Source organism: Piliocolobus tephrosceles, chromosome 8 (genome assembly GCF_002776525.5).
Source record: "Piliocolobus tephrosceles isolate RC106 chromosome 8, ASM277652v3, whole genome shotgun sequence".
NCBI classification, from domain to species: domain Eukaryota; kingdom Metazoa; phylum Chordata; class Mammalia; order Primates; family Cercopithecidae; genus Piliocolobus; species Piliocolobus tephrosceles.
This window is the reverse complement of record NC_045441.1, coordinates 2,952,339-2,968,284: the sequence shown is the minus strand read 5'-3', so window position 1 is coordinate 2,968,284 and position 15,946 is coordinate 2,952,339. Positions and strand designations below refer to the sequence as shown.

General features: G+C 57.2%; 1 protein-coding gene across 14 annotated transcripts in view; it reads right to left on the bottom strand.

Moving 5' to 3' along the window:
- MAD1L1 (mitotic arrest deficient 1 like 1) overlaps positions 1–15,946 on the bottom strand; it is a 416,677-nt gene that overhangs the window by 128,625 nt on the left and 272,106 nt on the right. For all 14 annotated transcript variants that reach the window (XM_026447217.1, XM_026447216.1, XM_026447218.1 and 11 more), the window contains one exon: positions 11,288–11,378. In XM_026447217.1, coding sequence (XP_026303002.1) covers positions 11,288–11,378 — 91 coding nt within the window. The remainder of the gene's footprint in view (positions 1–11,287; positions 11,379–15,946) is intronic.

Sequence of the window (15,946 nt, the reverse complement as noted above, 5' to 3'; positions counted from 1 at the left end):
GATGTGGGGTGGGTGAGGATGTGGGGTGGGTGAGGATGTGGGGTGGGCTCTGCAGCCCGGGAGGCAAGATCACTTCCTCCCAGGCCCCATCTGTCCATGTGCTCAGGGCCACCCCTGCCCTCTGTGTATTCTGGCAGGACACCTCCTGCTCACAGAACCCACTGCCAGCTGCCAGCCCAGGAGGTCTGTGTGAGGCTCCAGGCATGGGGAGAAGCCCCTCCAGGGCTGCCCCCAGCCCCGTGCACCCCACCCACCTAGGGCGCTGAGCACTGTGCGTGCCAGCAAGCAGGAGCACCGTCGGGGGCTGGCACCACTCAACTCAAGCAGATGGGAGATCGAGCAACCTTGCTGGAATCGGCTGTTAGATGACAGCTTCCAGGAAGAAAGGGGAAAAATGGCTATAATCTTCTGCTAAAATTTGTTGCCTTGTTTGATTCACAGCTGAGAAAACTGTTGAGATGCTGACGAGAATCTCAAAAGGAAAAGTTTGGAGCCTTCCTTGGATGCGATGGTGCAATCATCCACTCAACAAAAATCTTCCACTTGCAGAGCGAGCAGGCGCTCTGGTGCCGTTAACCAGCGCAGTGAAACAGAAGAGCCGGCTGGTGGGTGCGGCAGGAGAATGCTGGGACAGGCAGGGCAGATCCCCGGTCACTTGCAGGCCTACTGTCTCCCCAAGCTCCCCTCCAGGCTGGGCCTAGGGTTCTGGAGATGACAGGGCCCCACCTTCAAACACAGCCGTCTTGGAGGGGTCTGCACGGGGAGAGACAAGGCCCAGAGAGGGTGCGGGTGCTCCAGGGCTGCCTTGCAAGCCCACACCTGTGCCCCCAGGAGGCCTCGGCCTCGACTGCCTGTTTCCTTCTGTGTTCAGGGGACTGTCTGCAGCCCAAGTCCTGGAGGAAGAGGCTGGGTGGTGGCTGGCGTTGGCTCAATCTACGTTCCCACTAAGAGTTCTGTCCCTAACTTGCCAGCAGGTCTCCATCCTCTCTGGGCCTCGGTTTCCCACCTGTGAGGGTTTGAGTGTGGTGAGTTTCACCTTAAGGACCTTCCTTCCGGCCGAAATGCTCATAAGACCCGGAGCAGAGGGCAGGAAAGCCAGGAGCCCACGCCCTGGTGCGTGCAGGGGCCGGGCACCATGGGCCCTTGGCTGCCCCGGGCAAAGGAAGTGGTTTCTGAGGGGCCCTACCCTCAAGGTCCCTGCCAGAGAGGAAGCTGCCTCCAGCAAGGCCCAGGACACACTCGGGGAGGGAGGCGCCTGTCGCCCTGTGTCTGACGCGCATGCTGAGAGCAGAGAAAGCGCTGGAAGGAAGCAGCGACAACAGGGGAATGGAAAACACAGTCAAATAACTGCCAGTCCTCATGCATATTTATAGATCACCCGGCCTCAAAACTCAATCAATACCTCTCCTGACTGAAGGAAATGGCTCGGGGAGGAGAGTGAGGCAGCTTGGGCTGTGCCTGCTGGGCCGGGGCAGGGCAGAGCCAGAGGCCCAGCCTTCCCATCTCCTGCCTGTGGCCTTGCCCGCCGCTCACGGCTGGGTTGTGGGACCTGCCTCTGCAACAAGCCCAGGTCGCACCTCCCAGTCCTGCCCTCCACAGCGGCCTGACCTTGGGCAACTTGAGCAGGGCCAGCAGGAGGGCTGAGGGGCTGGATGCGCCTGTACACACCTGTCGCTTAGGGGCCTGCGGGGCCGTGTCCCACCTCTTCCAGGAAAGCGGCTCCCGAACAGGCAGAGGCACACAGAAGGGAGAGGGCAGACTGGAGCAGAGGGAGAAACTGAGGCCTGAGGACAGAGGCCACGCTGCTGCTCGTGACCAGTGCCCACGAGCAGTGGGACGATGGGGGTAGGACAGGACCCTGGGAGCTGCCTTTCTGCAGAGCTGAGCGCTCCACCATGGGGAGTGGGTGTCCCGGGCCTCGTCTGCAGCAGCTGCAGGGGGAGGAGAGGGAGTGGCCCAGGGTCACAAGGCGGAGCCCCCGGAGGCCCCTCCAGCACATGCCCCACGGCCAGGCTTCACCAGGAATGGAAACGCTCCACAGCCAAGGCGTCCACAGCAAAGCCAGCCTGCGAGTGAGCCCACCACAGCTGCGCCGTGGGCCCCAGCGAACGCCACCCACAACCCCCTCCACTCCCCATGGCTGCGTGCTGCACAGCCTCCGTTCAGGGCCCTGCCCAGAGGCTAAGCGAGGGAGGGCCTGAGGGAGGGGCCACAGCTTTCCTCAGCGGGACACCCCCTGTGAACCAGCACATCGGCCGAATCAGTGGAGCCAAAACACTGGCACCCAGGAGATGGCGCTGAGGCCACCACACAGCTCCGGGGCTGGCCTTCCTGGCCCAAGACCCTGCAGGGCCAGGGGAGGAGGGAGCTGGGAGGGGTCATGCCTGTCCTGGTTCCAGCAAGGGTCAGGGACTCCTCCCATGACACCCCTGATAACAGCCTCTGATTCCGTGGCAGGGAAGGGGCGGGTGGCCTGTAGTGGCCAGGGAGGATGGCACGTGATAGTCTCCACTGTTCAGCGGGGCGGGGATAGCATCCCCTTCCTAATCTGGCCAGGGATGACACCAGATCACCCTGGGCTAAACTCCTGGCCTCCAGGGGCTGTGCCTGTGGTGAGGAGGAGATGGTCCTGACGGCAGCCAGCAAGGCTACCATCTGCCCCCACCTGCCTGGAGCAGTCCCTGAACAGAGACGAGACGCACAGCTCCAGAGGGAGACCCAGGCCGGACACCTGTACAACACAGGAGGGGCTGGGCCCGACACACACACGGGATCCAGAATGAAGGACAGACAGCTGCCGCCCCAGGACGCCATGCGGGGCTTCCCTGGACCTGCCAGCAAGGGACCAGCCCAGCCGGGGCAACGCGCCCGGGCCCTGCTTCTTGAGGCTCCAGGGCGGCTTTCCTAAGAGGAATCCGGGGCACAGCCCCTGGAGCTGGCACTCTGCGGTCCAGAGCATGTGCAAACACACTAGCTTACTCTCTGAGCCTTGACTGGCTGTCTGTAGAGTGGTGACTACAGTGACCTACCAACTCCATGGAAAGGTCAGGCGGGTTAACGGACGTGCACATGGTCTCAGGCTGAAAGGAGCTCTGCCGGGCACGCGAGCATCGCCCAGGGGGACCCACGGGATGAAACCAGAGACGTGGCTCTCCTCCCTCCGCCACATGCGCCCGGCTCTGGGTCCCTTGATCTCCAATCCTGTCTGAGGACCCAAGTCCTTCCCAAGACGTCCCTGAGAACTGAGGGGCATCTGGCAAACCAGCCATGGGCAGGCTCCAGGTGCAAACCCCGTTCCTCGTGAGAGAAGCAAAGTGCCTCCCCTTCCCCAGAGTCCTGCCGAGTGGGGGCAGCAGGGAGGGGCCTCCGGAGAGCCGCAGCCACTTTCCACCTCCCCTCAAGCCCCACAGGCACCAGCAGGGCCCCGTGCTTCCCTTCTCTGAAAAGCTGTTCTCATCCGTTCCCCTGCAGATACACCCGGGAACCAAAAGGACGTCAGTCCCTTGGACGCAGTGCCTACAGCAGCAGCTGCTTGGGGACACCTCCATTGTGCCATGTCCAAGAACCGCGGGGACTGGCACTCCATGCAGGGCACTTGCAGACAGGGCCATGGCCCTTGCTTCCCAGAGGAGGCCCCGCAGAAGCTGCAGGCATGCTCAGGGATATCAGCTTTGGGTGAGCCTGGACCCCCCAGATTCCGCCTCTGAGTTTGGTTTTCTACCCCAAGTGCAAGACATGGCTTCAGTCCAAGTGGCAGCAGCAGGGACAGGCTGGAGGAGATCGAGGTGCTCAGCGGCGGGTCCCTGGGCACGTCTCTACCTAGGGGGACAGCAGAGACCACTGGGCAATCTCTACACACAGGACAAGGGCTTGCAGGCCAGGTGCCTATGCCCATGCCTGCCCAGGCAGCAGACGCGGGGGTCTGGCAGAGCCCGAGTTGGGTCCCAGTTCCATCAGCCACTACTGTGTGACTCTGGGCCAGTCCCCAGAACCCCGACCTCAGTCTCATGTCACCCAGAGGCGAGGATGGTCACCATGTGATAGGGGAGCGAGAGCTCGGGCACACTCACTCACACCATCCGTCTATCCGTCCGTCCACCGGCGGCTCTGCCACCCTCCTGCACGTCCCGCACCACCTCGAGGCCCGCACGCCCTCATTAAAGCTCCCTTGACCTCGGGCCTCATCAGCAGATGAAGGACTCTCGGCACAGCCAATTACCCGGTGCTGGTAATCACCCACTGACTTCCACCCGAGTCCTTCAGAAGGTGATCTGCTGAGAGGAGCTTGTAAACAATTTGGAGGGAAGAGATAAAAACCCCAATTGCCAGGAAGGGTTGGACAACAGTGACCTAGGCTGAGGCCTGGCTCTGAGCCCCTCCATGTCCACCTCCAGCTGCAGCTCTCACCTCCACCCCTGCACCCAGGCCCTTCGCCACCCTCTGCTGCCCCTGTGAGCGGCTGCAGGCCACAGGAGGAGGGTGCTCCGGTGGGGCCCTTGGCAAAACTCAGCATGGGGGGAGCAGCACACGTGGGCAAGGGGGGATGAGCAGGGAGAGCCCAGTGAGCACCGCGGTGGGGGGGGGGGTCCTGGCTCCACCACCCATGCCCCTCGTTCAGCTCACAGCCCAACGCCTGCCCCATCTGCAGACCAGCCATCTCCCCGAGCTCCCGCCACGGCAGTGTGGTCAGTGCACGGGGCACCCGCTGGCCACCCACCCTGGGCACGAAGCCCATCCTTCCTGGGAGGAGGAGGAGGGGGAAGCGGTGGTGTCCTGGTCCGGCTGCAACCACAGGTCCTCCTCCTCCTTCCAAGGCACGTGGGCTTCACCCAGGAGACTGCTCCCCCTGGCCTGCCACGGGAGTGAACTGGGTCCCTGCCAGACTGGCGGAGGAGCAGGAGTCCTGGGCAGTCTCCGCTATCCCAATCTCCCCACTACAGAGCACAAACAACAGCCGGTGCCTAAACCACCCTGCCTGAGGCTCGGCCAGAGCTGGCAGGAGGCCTCAAGGGCTCAGGCAGCAGGTGCAGGACCAGCTGGTGGATGAAGGGCCTGAGGAGGGCAGGAGTGACCGAAGGACCGAGGCCGTGTGAGGGCAGCGTCGGAGTAGCCACTCGGAGCGCTCTACCCCTCCCATCTGGGGTGTGGCTCACTCCTAACAAGCTGCCTGTTGGGTCTCACTGTGGTGAAATGCACGTGACAGGAAGCTGACTGCCATCACCATTCTAAGTGCACAGCTCCCTGGCATTCAGCACACTCCCAGCGCCGTGCGGCCACCACCACAGTCCATCTCCAGAGCTTCCGCACCCCTCCAGACTAACACCCACATCATCAACACTCTCCATGCCCCTGCCCCAGCCCCAGCCCCCGGCACCAGCCTCTCCACCTCCTGTCTCTCTGATCTGATGACTCGAGGGGCCTCATGCAGGCGGAATCACATAGCCTGTGTTCTGGGACTGGCCGGTTTCACCCAGCCCAGTGTCCACAGGTCCATCCGTGCTGCGGCAGGTGTCGGGACGCCCCTCCTTCTCCAGGCTGCTGGGTACTCCGCTGTATGGAAGGACCACACTGTGTCCATCCACGAGTCTGTCCACAGACGCTGGGTGAGATCACCTCTGGGCTACCGTGGGCGAGGCTGCTATGAACGCGGGTGCCCGTATCCATGAGTCCCTGCTTTTGGTTCTTCTGGGGAGGTATAGAGCAGTGGACTTGCTGGTCTGTGTGGTGAAACAAAGCCACTTTTCCATCAGTGACAGCACCATGGCCAAGCCCCCATTGGAGACATTTCTTGTAGAATCTTGTGCTTAGTCTGCAAACTCCCATGACAGGAATTACGTAAGTGACCACACTTTCCCTTCTCCTTAGGTTGCCAGGAAGCTCAGATTAAAACAGAAGTCCGACTTCATGGCCAACTTCAGCCCTCGTGGCTGGAACATTCCTGGTTTCTCACACATGGCATCGGCTGCCGGGAATCCGTGGAGCAGTGAGATCTCGCAGAAAGGAAATGAGCGTGGTCACAGGAAACACTCGGACGCTGCTCCGAGGACTGTGGCTGACAGCCTCCCTGGCAGCCCGGTCCGGTGTGGGTGCTTCTCCTGTCCTTCCCTGAGCATGGGAGGAAACCAGGAGCCCTTGGTCCCCACCAGGACCTAACGTGGGTCCCTGGGGCCCTGTGCCAATGACCTGCTTCCTCTCACGGACGGGAAGCACCTCATCCACCTGAACCATCAGCTCACTATATGACTCCTGCAGAACATGGACCCAGGAACATCAGGGCTGTGGCTGCTTGGCCCCTGCTGTGCCCTGGCTTAGAGCAGCGCCTGGCACAGAGGAGGTGCATGAAGGCATCTCACACATGGGAGGGCTGGGCTTGAGGGCACGGAGTCTGCCCTCTCATGATCCTGCCTCCCAGGAAAAGTTTAACTCTCTTGCCTCACACAGGAGGCCCTCAGGGCTCAGAGAGGAGCATTTCCCGAGGCCGCCACATTAACACCAGGCCTGTCTTCCTGGTCCAGAAGCCACACTCTCTCCAGCACGGTAGAAGTTTCAGGAGAAAGAGCCGAACACAGAACAAAGGTCCCACGGATGAGCCACACGCATCACTAGGAGGAGCCCAGCAAGCGGGAGAGGCTAGACCTGAGGAGACTGGCTCAGAGCACCTGTTGGGAGGCCCCGGGACAGGAACAGGGACACCACCCCAGCCCACCACACCTGAGCACGGACGCCGGCACAAAGCGGGCAGCTGTGGCTCCAGGAGGGGACGCAGCCCTGTCCCAGGGCAGCTGCAGGGTTGGGGGCTTCAGAATTCCAGGGGTCTGGGGGCCACAGGGATGGCATCTCAGGGAGGGGGTGAGAAGGGGTGACGGGCCCGCCCCGTCCTGGTCCCAGGGACACCGACCAGGGATGTGAGGGACTGCACCGCCTGCCTGCTGGTGCAGACGGGAGCAGAACGGTCTCTGTGTGCTTCCAGCCTCTGTGCACCGGGAACCCAGCACTCTTCTACCCACTCCTTCCCAAAACAGATGCACTGATTTTAAACATCGCGGGGTCTCTTGACTGGTCTCTTTCCTGAGCAGCACTTGGGGCACTGAGATTAGCCCCAGCCACAGACCCCACCCACCCAGGCCCCCGCCAGGGAGGAGTAGGCAGGGAGGGTGGGGAGGGAGCCGCCCTGGGGGGCTGCACCAGCCCTGACCACCAACCTGCCCAAACAAGCACCGTGATGAGGCCACACTGAGGAACGGCTGCAGCACGGGCTTCAGGACCCAAAGATGAATTCTACTTAATTACACGCACACGGAGGCATTTAGAGGAAGTGTGCAGATGTCTGCAATTTACTTAAAGCGCGTCAGAAGAATGAAGCGGCGCGGCGGCTGGGCGAGGGATAAGGCGGTGTCAGGAGGCCCCGCAGCGGGGCGTCCACGGTGGAGCTCTGGTGGTGGGTGAACAGGCGCTCGCTGCAGACTTCTCTCAGCGTCACAATGAATCTTTAAATGTTCAGAATCAAATGCTGAAAAAACCCAACAGGGCTGAGTCTGAATGCTGCTCCCATCACTATTGGGTGACACGGGGGCCCCATGGGGCATGGGTGCTGGCCCACGCTGCACAGAAGCCGGTGGCTGTCGGGTGGGACTGTCAGGTGGAGATGCGCCCACCCAGCCAGAAGGCTGGTGTCCTGCCCAGTGCGGCCTCCACTGGACGTGGCCCTCTCTACCCAGGGCGGCCTGTGAGCCCCCACCAGCCTCACCATGTGTCCCGCCCCAGCTCGGTGCCCTCCATCCGGGGCTGTGGCCCATCAGAACCACAGATGTGGGAAACGTGCACGTGTCTCAGAGGCGAGGATGACGGTATTATGATGGATAACAGAAATGGCCACACAGGCCTGGTTCACCAGGTATGTGCAGGGCCCTCCAGGAGCCATCACCTGAGATCTCCAGAGACAGCCTGCGGGAAAGGCCCATGCCCTCCACATCCTGGGGAGCACGCCGAGGCCAGGCCGCAGCCGGTGGGAGGCAAAGCCTTGGCCCACCCCAGGCTGTGGGGTCCAAGCCGGCAAGGCCCAGTGTCCCCACCGTGAGGTGGGACATCAGAGGGTAGCCGGGAGCCAGAAGAGGACAAAGTGCTGGGGCCCCAGCTCCTTGGTTCTAGGCCAATAGAAAAGCACAGAGCATACTCAGGGGGTGGGGACAGGAGTGGGGCGGGAGGCTCTGGCTGCAGGTGGGGTGAGGGACTGTGCCGCCCACCTGACCCGACTCCTGCAGCTGCACCAATCGCCACAGGGTCCCTCTGCCGCCAGATCTGGAGTTCATGGGGTCTGCCCGATTTCTGTCTTCACCTGAGAACACTGCAACACGTTCAAGCCTCATTCTGCCTCCCCAACACGGAGCGTCTGAGCTCCTCCTTCATACGCAGGCTCCCTGGGGGCCTCACTTTCCCCATCTCTAGAGGGGGCGCCAGCAGCCCGGCCAGCCACCATTGGTGGGCGCCCAAGCTCTCCCACCCCCACCACTGGATGGGAGGCCCCGCCGCCCACGAGGCCCCACCCACCCACTTCCAGCCCCTTCAGTGACACAAGGGAGCAGACAGTTGGCCCTAATGAGTGTGTGGACAGCTCTGGGCTCACAAGTAGATCCAGAAAGGCCAGTGCCCAGTGCCACAGCAGTGCCCAATGACAGCCCTACCAGCCCCGGTTTCCTGGCCCCAGCACCGCGGGAGGGCAGCGGCATTCGCGCCCAGCTCTAAGGGGTAACTGGAATTCTCTTTCCTCGCCAACCAGCTGTGAACTAATTACAAAAAGTTTTAACTAGTCAAGCCCCTCTCCAAGCATATGTTCCCAATTAAGTCAGACTGCAGCTGATTTTAATCAATCTTTCTTGAAGCGGCCCGACTTGAGGCTTCCAGAGGGAGTGGGAGCAGGGAGACGGGAGGGCATCGCACAGGGGGTACGGGGGCGGCAGTCAGCTCCTGGGGCCTCGCTCTGTTGCCCAGGCTGGAGTGCAGTGGCGCAATCTTGGCTCACTGCAATCTGCCTCGAACTAGAGGTGCCCACCACCACGCCCAGCTAAGTTTTGCATTTTTAGTAGAGGCAGGGTTTCACCATGTTGGCTAGGCTGGCCTTGAACTCCTGACCTCAGCTGATCCGCCAGCCTCGGCCTCCCAAAGTGCTGGGATTACAGGTGTGAGCCACCGCGCCCGGTCAAAAGAGAGACTTTCAATGGTCTTGCAGGACCGGGTGTCAGGTGGGCAGGCACACCCAGCATGGTCACAAGCCACTTATCCCCTAGTGCACAGGCCCCTCCCCCGGTTCCTCACAGGCTGAGCACTATGTGGGGGGCGGGGGTCACAGTCTTCCTGGACATCGCCTATTGGTTGTTGGGCAGGGGCTGTAGGTTTTTTTTTTTTTTTTTTTTTTTTTTTAGGGTTGTCTTGTTGCATTTTGTTGCAGCCCACAATGCAATGCAATCCTAGTCAGCTCAGGGTCTCTTCAGGTATTTGACTTACAATCTAAGTGGCTGGGCAGGCCGATAAGAACAGACAAAACGAACTATTTTGCAGACTAGTAAACTTTCATCTTAGACTAAACTTCTTTGGTTTGGATGAGGGCAAGTAAGGTGGGTGTGGGGGATGGGGGGAAGGGGAGGCCGACAAACAGGCATCGGTGATCCAAGCAGGGGCCTGGTACATCCTGTTTCTTCCGTAGTTTGCTGACCTAAGCCGGTTCAAGGCACTTTATCTTGGAAATGGACCCCTATTTACATTATTTCCTTCAGTTGCACAGCCCTGGGTGTCCAGAGCCAGGGGCAGCCTGAGCCACCACAGGGCCTGTGAGGCCTCACCTTCCCCAGGGCCACCCTGGACACCCCCAACTAAGGTTGAAATTGTAGGCGGTGTCAGAGGTGGCAGCAGCTGGAGGGCTGGCTAGAAGTTCCCAACACTCCACAGGCCAAACCCCAGTGGCCCCCCCACCTCACTGCTCTGCACTTATTTCTCCCACGCTAGCCAGACACAGTCATCCCTGTTGCCCTGACCCAGGAGGAACAGCTCCTGAATCCTGGGCTAGGCTCGAGGTCACATCACGGCTCGAGCAGATAAACATCTGCTTCACCAGGCCCAGTCCTGTCCTCTCCCCAAATGGCCACGCTGGCCACACTGTGGCACCCATGCTCTGGGTGGCCAACACCACACCTCAGTTCTGAGCAGCTGCAGGACATGCTGGGGGGCAGAGCCCCCACCCCTCCAAGGCCCTGGCAGAGCTCAGGGGAGGGTCACAGGTGACACTGCCAGCCCCATTCCTCATGCCAACCCTGTGGTGCATGACAGCCCTTGGCATCTCCCACAGAGGAGTGCTCCACTAGTGAGCTCCCGAGCATACATTGTTTCTGCACGAGACGAGGACGGTGGCCAGGCCCCACCAGGTGTTCGCCAGGTGCTGGTACAGCACTCACCCACACCCCTCGCCTTGTTCACGCCTCAACCAGCTCCAAGGGCTGGCCGCTGAGGGTGCCCTGGGGAAAGGGCTGGAAGCGGGAGCAGGAAAGCCGTAAGTGGTGCCTGCGGAGATGCCTGACCCCCCCTCAGCAGGCAACATGGGCATCAAGGAGCAAGGTTCAGGCTCTGCTCGGCCCAACACCCAGAAAGACGTTCAGCAGCTCTGACGCGAAGCCTCTGGTGGGTGGGCAGCAGCTCCGTGACCCCTCCCTGGACAGCACAGCCCAATTAAAACAAGATGACAGGTCCTAGGTTGAGGACAGGCCAGCGCGGCTCGGAGCCGCTCGTCACCACAGATGTCACTCCTCCCATCGCCAGGAACTGGTCATAAAAAATAGATTTGATCTGCCTCCAATAGGTGCCAAGATAAAATCAATGGCCTGTCCAAAAACCCAGTAACCTCAAACCTGAGGGCTTCCTGCCATGCAGCAACTCAGACAGGAGGATGAAAACCAAAGAGAAAGAACAATTAAGAGAACACAAACAGCAGTCCAGCCTCGCCACGGCAGACCCCGGGTGGGCACAGTGCAAACCCGCCCAGAGCCCACTTCACTGATACCAGGCGTGTGGGTGGCGCAGGGCGGAGAGGACCCTGGCGGCGGCCAGTGCAGGCCTCTCAGCGGCACGGCCTCCCTGCCAGGCAAGGTGGTGCACATGGGAGGAAGGAGAGCCCGGAGAGTTCAGACAGACGAGCCGGAAAACAGGTGTTCTGTGGCGGCAGGAACCACGGACATTCACGTTGCACAGAGAAATGCGAGGCCCCAGGCGGTGCTGCCCCCAGAGGCTGCCCCGCCCTCACCTGCAGCACGCGCCGCTCCAGCTGTGCCTCCAGCATCCTCTTTTCCTCCTCCAGCCGACTCCGCTCGCCCTCCAGCTCCTCAACCTTCAACCTGCAAAGACAGCACGACGGTGACCAGGCGTCCGTGGCCAGCCATGCTGGGGAAGTCCTGTCCTCTGGGTGACAAGGAAGCGAAAGGTTAGGCGATCCAGCTATACAGCTTCATTTTTAAATACATGTCTGTGAAGCTCTCCGAGTCCAGCGATACCATCAAGAGAAAATTGGAAAGGGACACAAGTACAGGATGGGGGATCCCGTCCGTGGTGGCCCCCGCTCAGCTGGGGGAGCCTGTGCGGAGAAAGTCTCCGTCGACCACACCTTGGCTGGAAGCACAGAGGGAACCAGCCCGAGGCAGGACGCCTGGGAGTCAGTGTGTCCGTCAGCCACTCCCAGAGGGTGATGTCACGGCGGAGTGCAGGGGACACTGAGGGACAGGAAAGCGACCTCAGGACATCTTCAGAAATGAGGACAAGACAGGAAAGGACTTCGACTGCAGGGTGTAGAAGGAGCTGATGATGGGGGACCACAGAGGCACAATTCAGATAAGAAACAAAAGCAGGCTTCGGGGTGACCACGGTGAGTTCCCTTCTCCACAGTGGGAAAAGAACGCAAAACAAACCTTCATGGCCGCAACCGGAATGGGGCCAGTTGTAGTTCACTGTAAGAAGCTGTCTAGTTTTGTCTTCATTTCCAGATCTAATATTTTGAATGAAAAACATATTCATGTGGTTTAAAAATCAAAAAGTCTGTCGAGGCCCATAGTGATGGAAAGATTACTCAGCACCGCACAGGGCCAGGAGCGGGGACAGGAGCGGGGACAGGAGTGAGGGCAGGAGAGAGGACAGGAGCGAGGACAGGAGGGGGAACAGGAGTGGGGACAGGAGGGGGTACAGGAGTGAGGACAGGAGGGGGAACAGGAGTGGGGACAGGAGGGGGTACAGGAGTGAGGACAGGAGCAGGGCCAGGAGCAGGGCCAGGAGTGGGGCCAGGAGCGGGGCCAGGAGTGGGGACAGGATGGGGAACAGGAGTGGAGACAGGAGTGGGGACAGCTATTCCAGCCTGAGAGCTGCTCCAAAGTGCTCCAACACACCACAATATCAAGACCCGAGGAAACCCAATTCTTGCCAAGAAACCTAACTGCATCTCTGAAAAAAGATCAAGAAGATTTATACAAATGCAAAGATGTCTAGAACACCACAAGCTAAAATTCACAATGCCTGCCATCCAATCAAGGATTACCAGACATTTAAAGCAGCAGGAAAACATGGCCTATAATGAAGAGATTAACCCATCAACGAATAACTAGCAAGACACAGTGTTGCACAGACAGCAACAATGGCAAACAGGGACATTAAGAGAGTTGTTAAAGCTATCGGAAAAATGGAACAGTTCAGACATGGAAGAGACACATGTAGAAGTGGAAACTACAACGTCTCAGATAAACCCACTGGATGGGATTAATGACAGAACAGAATCCGTGTCAGGGCACAGCAACAGAAACTATCAAAAACAAAACACAGAGGCGGGCACAGTGGCTCACATCTACAATCCCAGCACTTTGGGAGGCCAGGGCAGCTGGATCGCTTGAGGCCAGCAGTTCAAAAGCAGCCTGGCCAACATGGCGTAACCCCTTCTGTACTAAAAATTCAAAAAATAGCCAGGCATGGTGGTGCACCCCTGTAGTTTCGGTTCCTCAGGAGGCTGAGGCATAAGAATTGCTTGAACCCGGGGGGTGGAGGCTGCAATGAGCCAAGATCACCCCAGTGCACTCCAGCCTGGGTGACACAGTGAGGCCCTATGTCAAAAATAAATAAATAAGCAAACAAACACAGAGAGGAAAAGATTTCTGAAAAATGAGAATCACTGAGCTGTGGGACGGCTTCATGAGGCATAAAATACATGAATGAGCCGGGCGCGATGGCTCAAGCCTGTCATCCCAGCACTTTGGGAGGCCGAGACGGGCGGATCACAAGGTCAGGAGATCGAGACCATCCTGGCTAACACGGGGAAACCCCGCCTCTACTAAAAATACAAAAACTAGCGGGGGGAGGTGGCGGGCGCCGGTAGTCGCGGCCCCCCCGGAGGCTGAGGCAGGAGAATGGCATAAACCCGGGAGGCGAAGCTTGCAGTGAGCTGAGATCCGGCCACTGCACTCCAGTCCGGGCGACAGAGCAAGACTCCGCCTCAAAAAAAAAAAAAAAAAAAAAAAAAAATACATGAATGAGAGTCCCCAGAGGAAAGAAGGCAGAGGAAACGACGGGTCAAATACTGTCAGAAAGTTCCAAATTCAATGGAAAGTATAAAGCTACAGATGCAGGAAGCTCAACAGACATGAGGCAGCACAAGGAACACAGGCCCAGGAAACCAGACGCTGGCAGCCCCAGAGCACATCGGGACGAGCCTGCTCAGGACCACAGCATGGAAAACCACCTTAAAGGCAGAGGCAGCACCTACGGAGGCACAAGGCAGGGTTCTCATGAGAAAAAGCGCAACGGAGAAGAGAGGAGAGAGAAATCTCTGAAATGCCAATAGAAATGAAAACCACCACCTTAGAACGGTGAAAGCATCTCCAAAAACAAAAGCAAATAAAGGTGCCTTCGGATCAGACATGAAAGCTGAAAGAATTCATCGTCAGCTGAACTGCTCTACAGAAACTGCAGGGAAGGCCTGCAGGCAAAGGAGGATGAGGGCGGGGAGGGGCAAATAAACCCGGACCTGCACGGAGAACCAGGAGGGCTGGAACAGCAACTGCATGTAGGAGAGCTTTCTTATATTCATATCTGTTTAAAAAATTTAAATTATTAACGTTTTAAAGCGATTAATGGATTAAACAAAACTAATGAAAATATATTGGGGATTTAATATATAGAATAAATAAAATGTATGACAACAGTATAAAGGCTGGAGGAGAAAAACCAACATGGCGGCTATAAGGTGATTATACTGTATGCCAAGAAAGGAAATAAAACAAAATCAGAACAACAGCAAAGTAGACCGAAAAAAGGTAAAAGGAAAAAAGAAAAAAACAGGAAGAAGGGAATGAAGAAGAGACAGACAAGCAGAAAATAGTAAAATGACAAGATCAAAACAAATCATATCAATAATCACATTAGATGTAAGTAGCCTAACCACAATTAAAAAGCAGACACTCATGCTGGATTAAAAAGCAACACCCAGTTAGACACTGCCGACAATAAATAACTTTAAATACAAAGATGCAAAAAGGCATAACACGCCATCACTAAGAAAACCAGCAAGAGAAAGCCAGAGACGCTACTAATACTGGAAATAGTAAATTTCAGAGCACATACTATGACCAAGAAGGTAACTTACAATAATAAAGAGATCCATTAATCAAGGGAAAATAATCATCCTAAACACGTGTGTACTAATAAAAGAGCTGCAAAACAAATGAAACCAAACTGGCCAGAGAAACAGACGGGTCCACAATGACAATCGGAGACTTCAACATCACTCTCTCAGTAGCTGATAGAACAACGGGCAAAAAATCAGGAGGAGAAGGACCACGTGATCAGCCAGTTTGACCTATTTCACCTGGATAAACGCTTCGACTCTAAGAGCAGAAGGTCCAGTCTTTTCAGGAGCATCTGAACCATGTACCAAGACGACCTCATGCTAAACCGTGAAAGAAGGCTCAGTCTATTTAGGAATTTCATAATTCTAACTATGTTATAGGATCATGATGGAATTAAACTAGAAATCAGCACCAGAAAGTCATCTGGAAAATATCACTTACAAAAGCTTCCAACACCATGAAACACATAGAGATGAAATGGAACAGGCCAAGAAAAATCTGCATGTGACAAGCTCGGAGCACCGTGGACAGAGATCCAGGGCAACCTCCACACAGCGAGACAGACGTGCCTTGTCCACAGGCCGGGAGACGCTGGGTGTTGGGAACGCACTTCTCCCCCAAATTAATCCACAGAATCGAGCAACCTCAGTCAAAATCCCACAGGCTTCTTTGTACAAACTGGCAAGCTGATTCTAAAATTCATATGGAGATGTAATGGACCTAGAATAAACAACATTGACAATGAAAAAGGAGGGGCTACCTAATTTTACCAACTATGTTAAAACCGTAGTAATCACAACAGGGCAGTACTGGTCTGCAAGACAGACAGACCAACGAAACAGAACAGAGTCCAGAAACAGGCATATAAACACAACTAATTTTTGAAAAATATACGAAGGCAATTTAGTGTAGAAAGGACAGTCTCTTCCACAAATGGTTCTGGGAACAACTGGGTGTTCATGGGGGAAATAAAGAATTAAAATCTTGTACAATAAACAAAAATCCTGCTCAATCCTGAACCAAAAGTTATGAAGTTACTAAAAGAAAATACAGGAGAAAATCTTGTGAATTTGAGACAGCCAAAGATTTCTTAGCTCTGATACCTGATAGGGTTTGACTGGGTCTCCACCCAAATCTCATCTTGAATTGTAGCTCCCCTAATCCCCACGTGGTGCGAGAGGAATGTGGGGGGAGATAACTGAATCACAGGGCGGTTTCCCCCACTGTTCTTATGTGTCGCGGGAGGGATGTGGGGGGAGATAACTGAGTCACAGGGCGGTCTCCCCCACACCGTTCTCATGTGT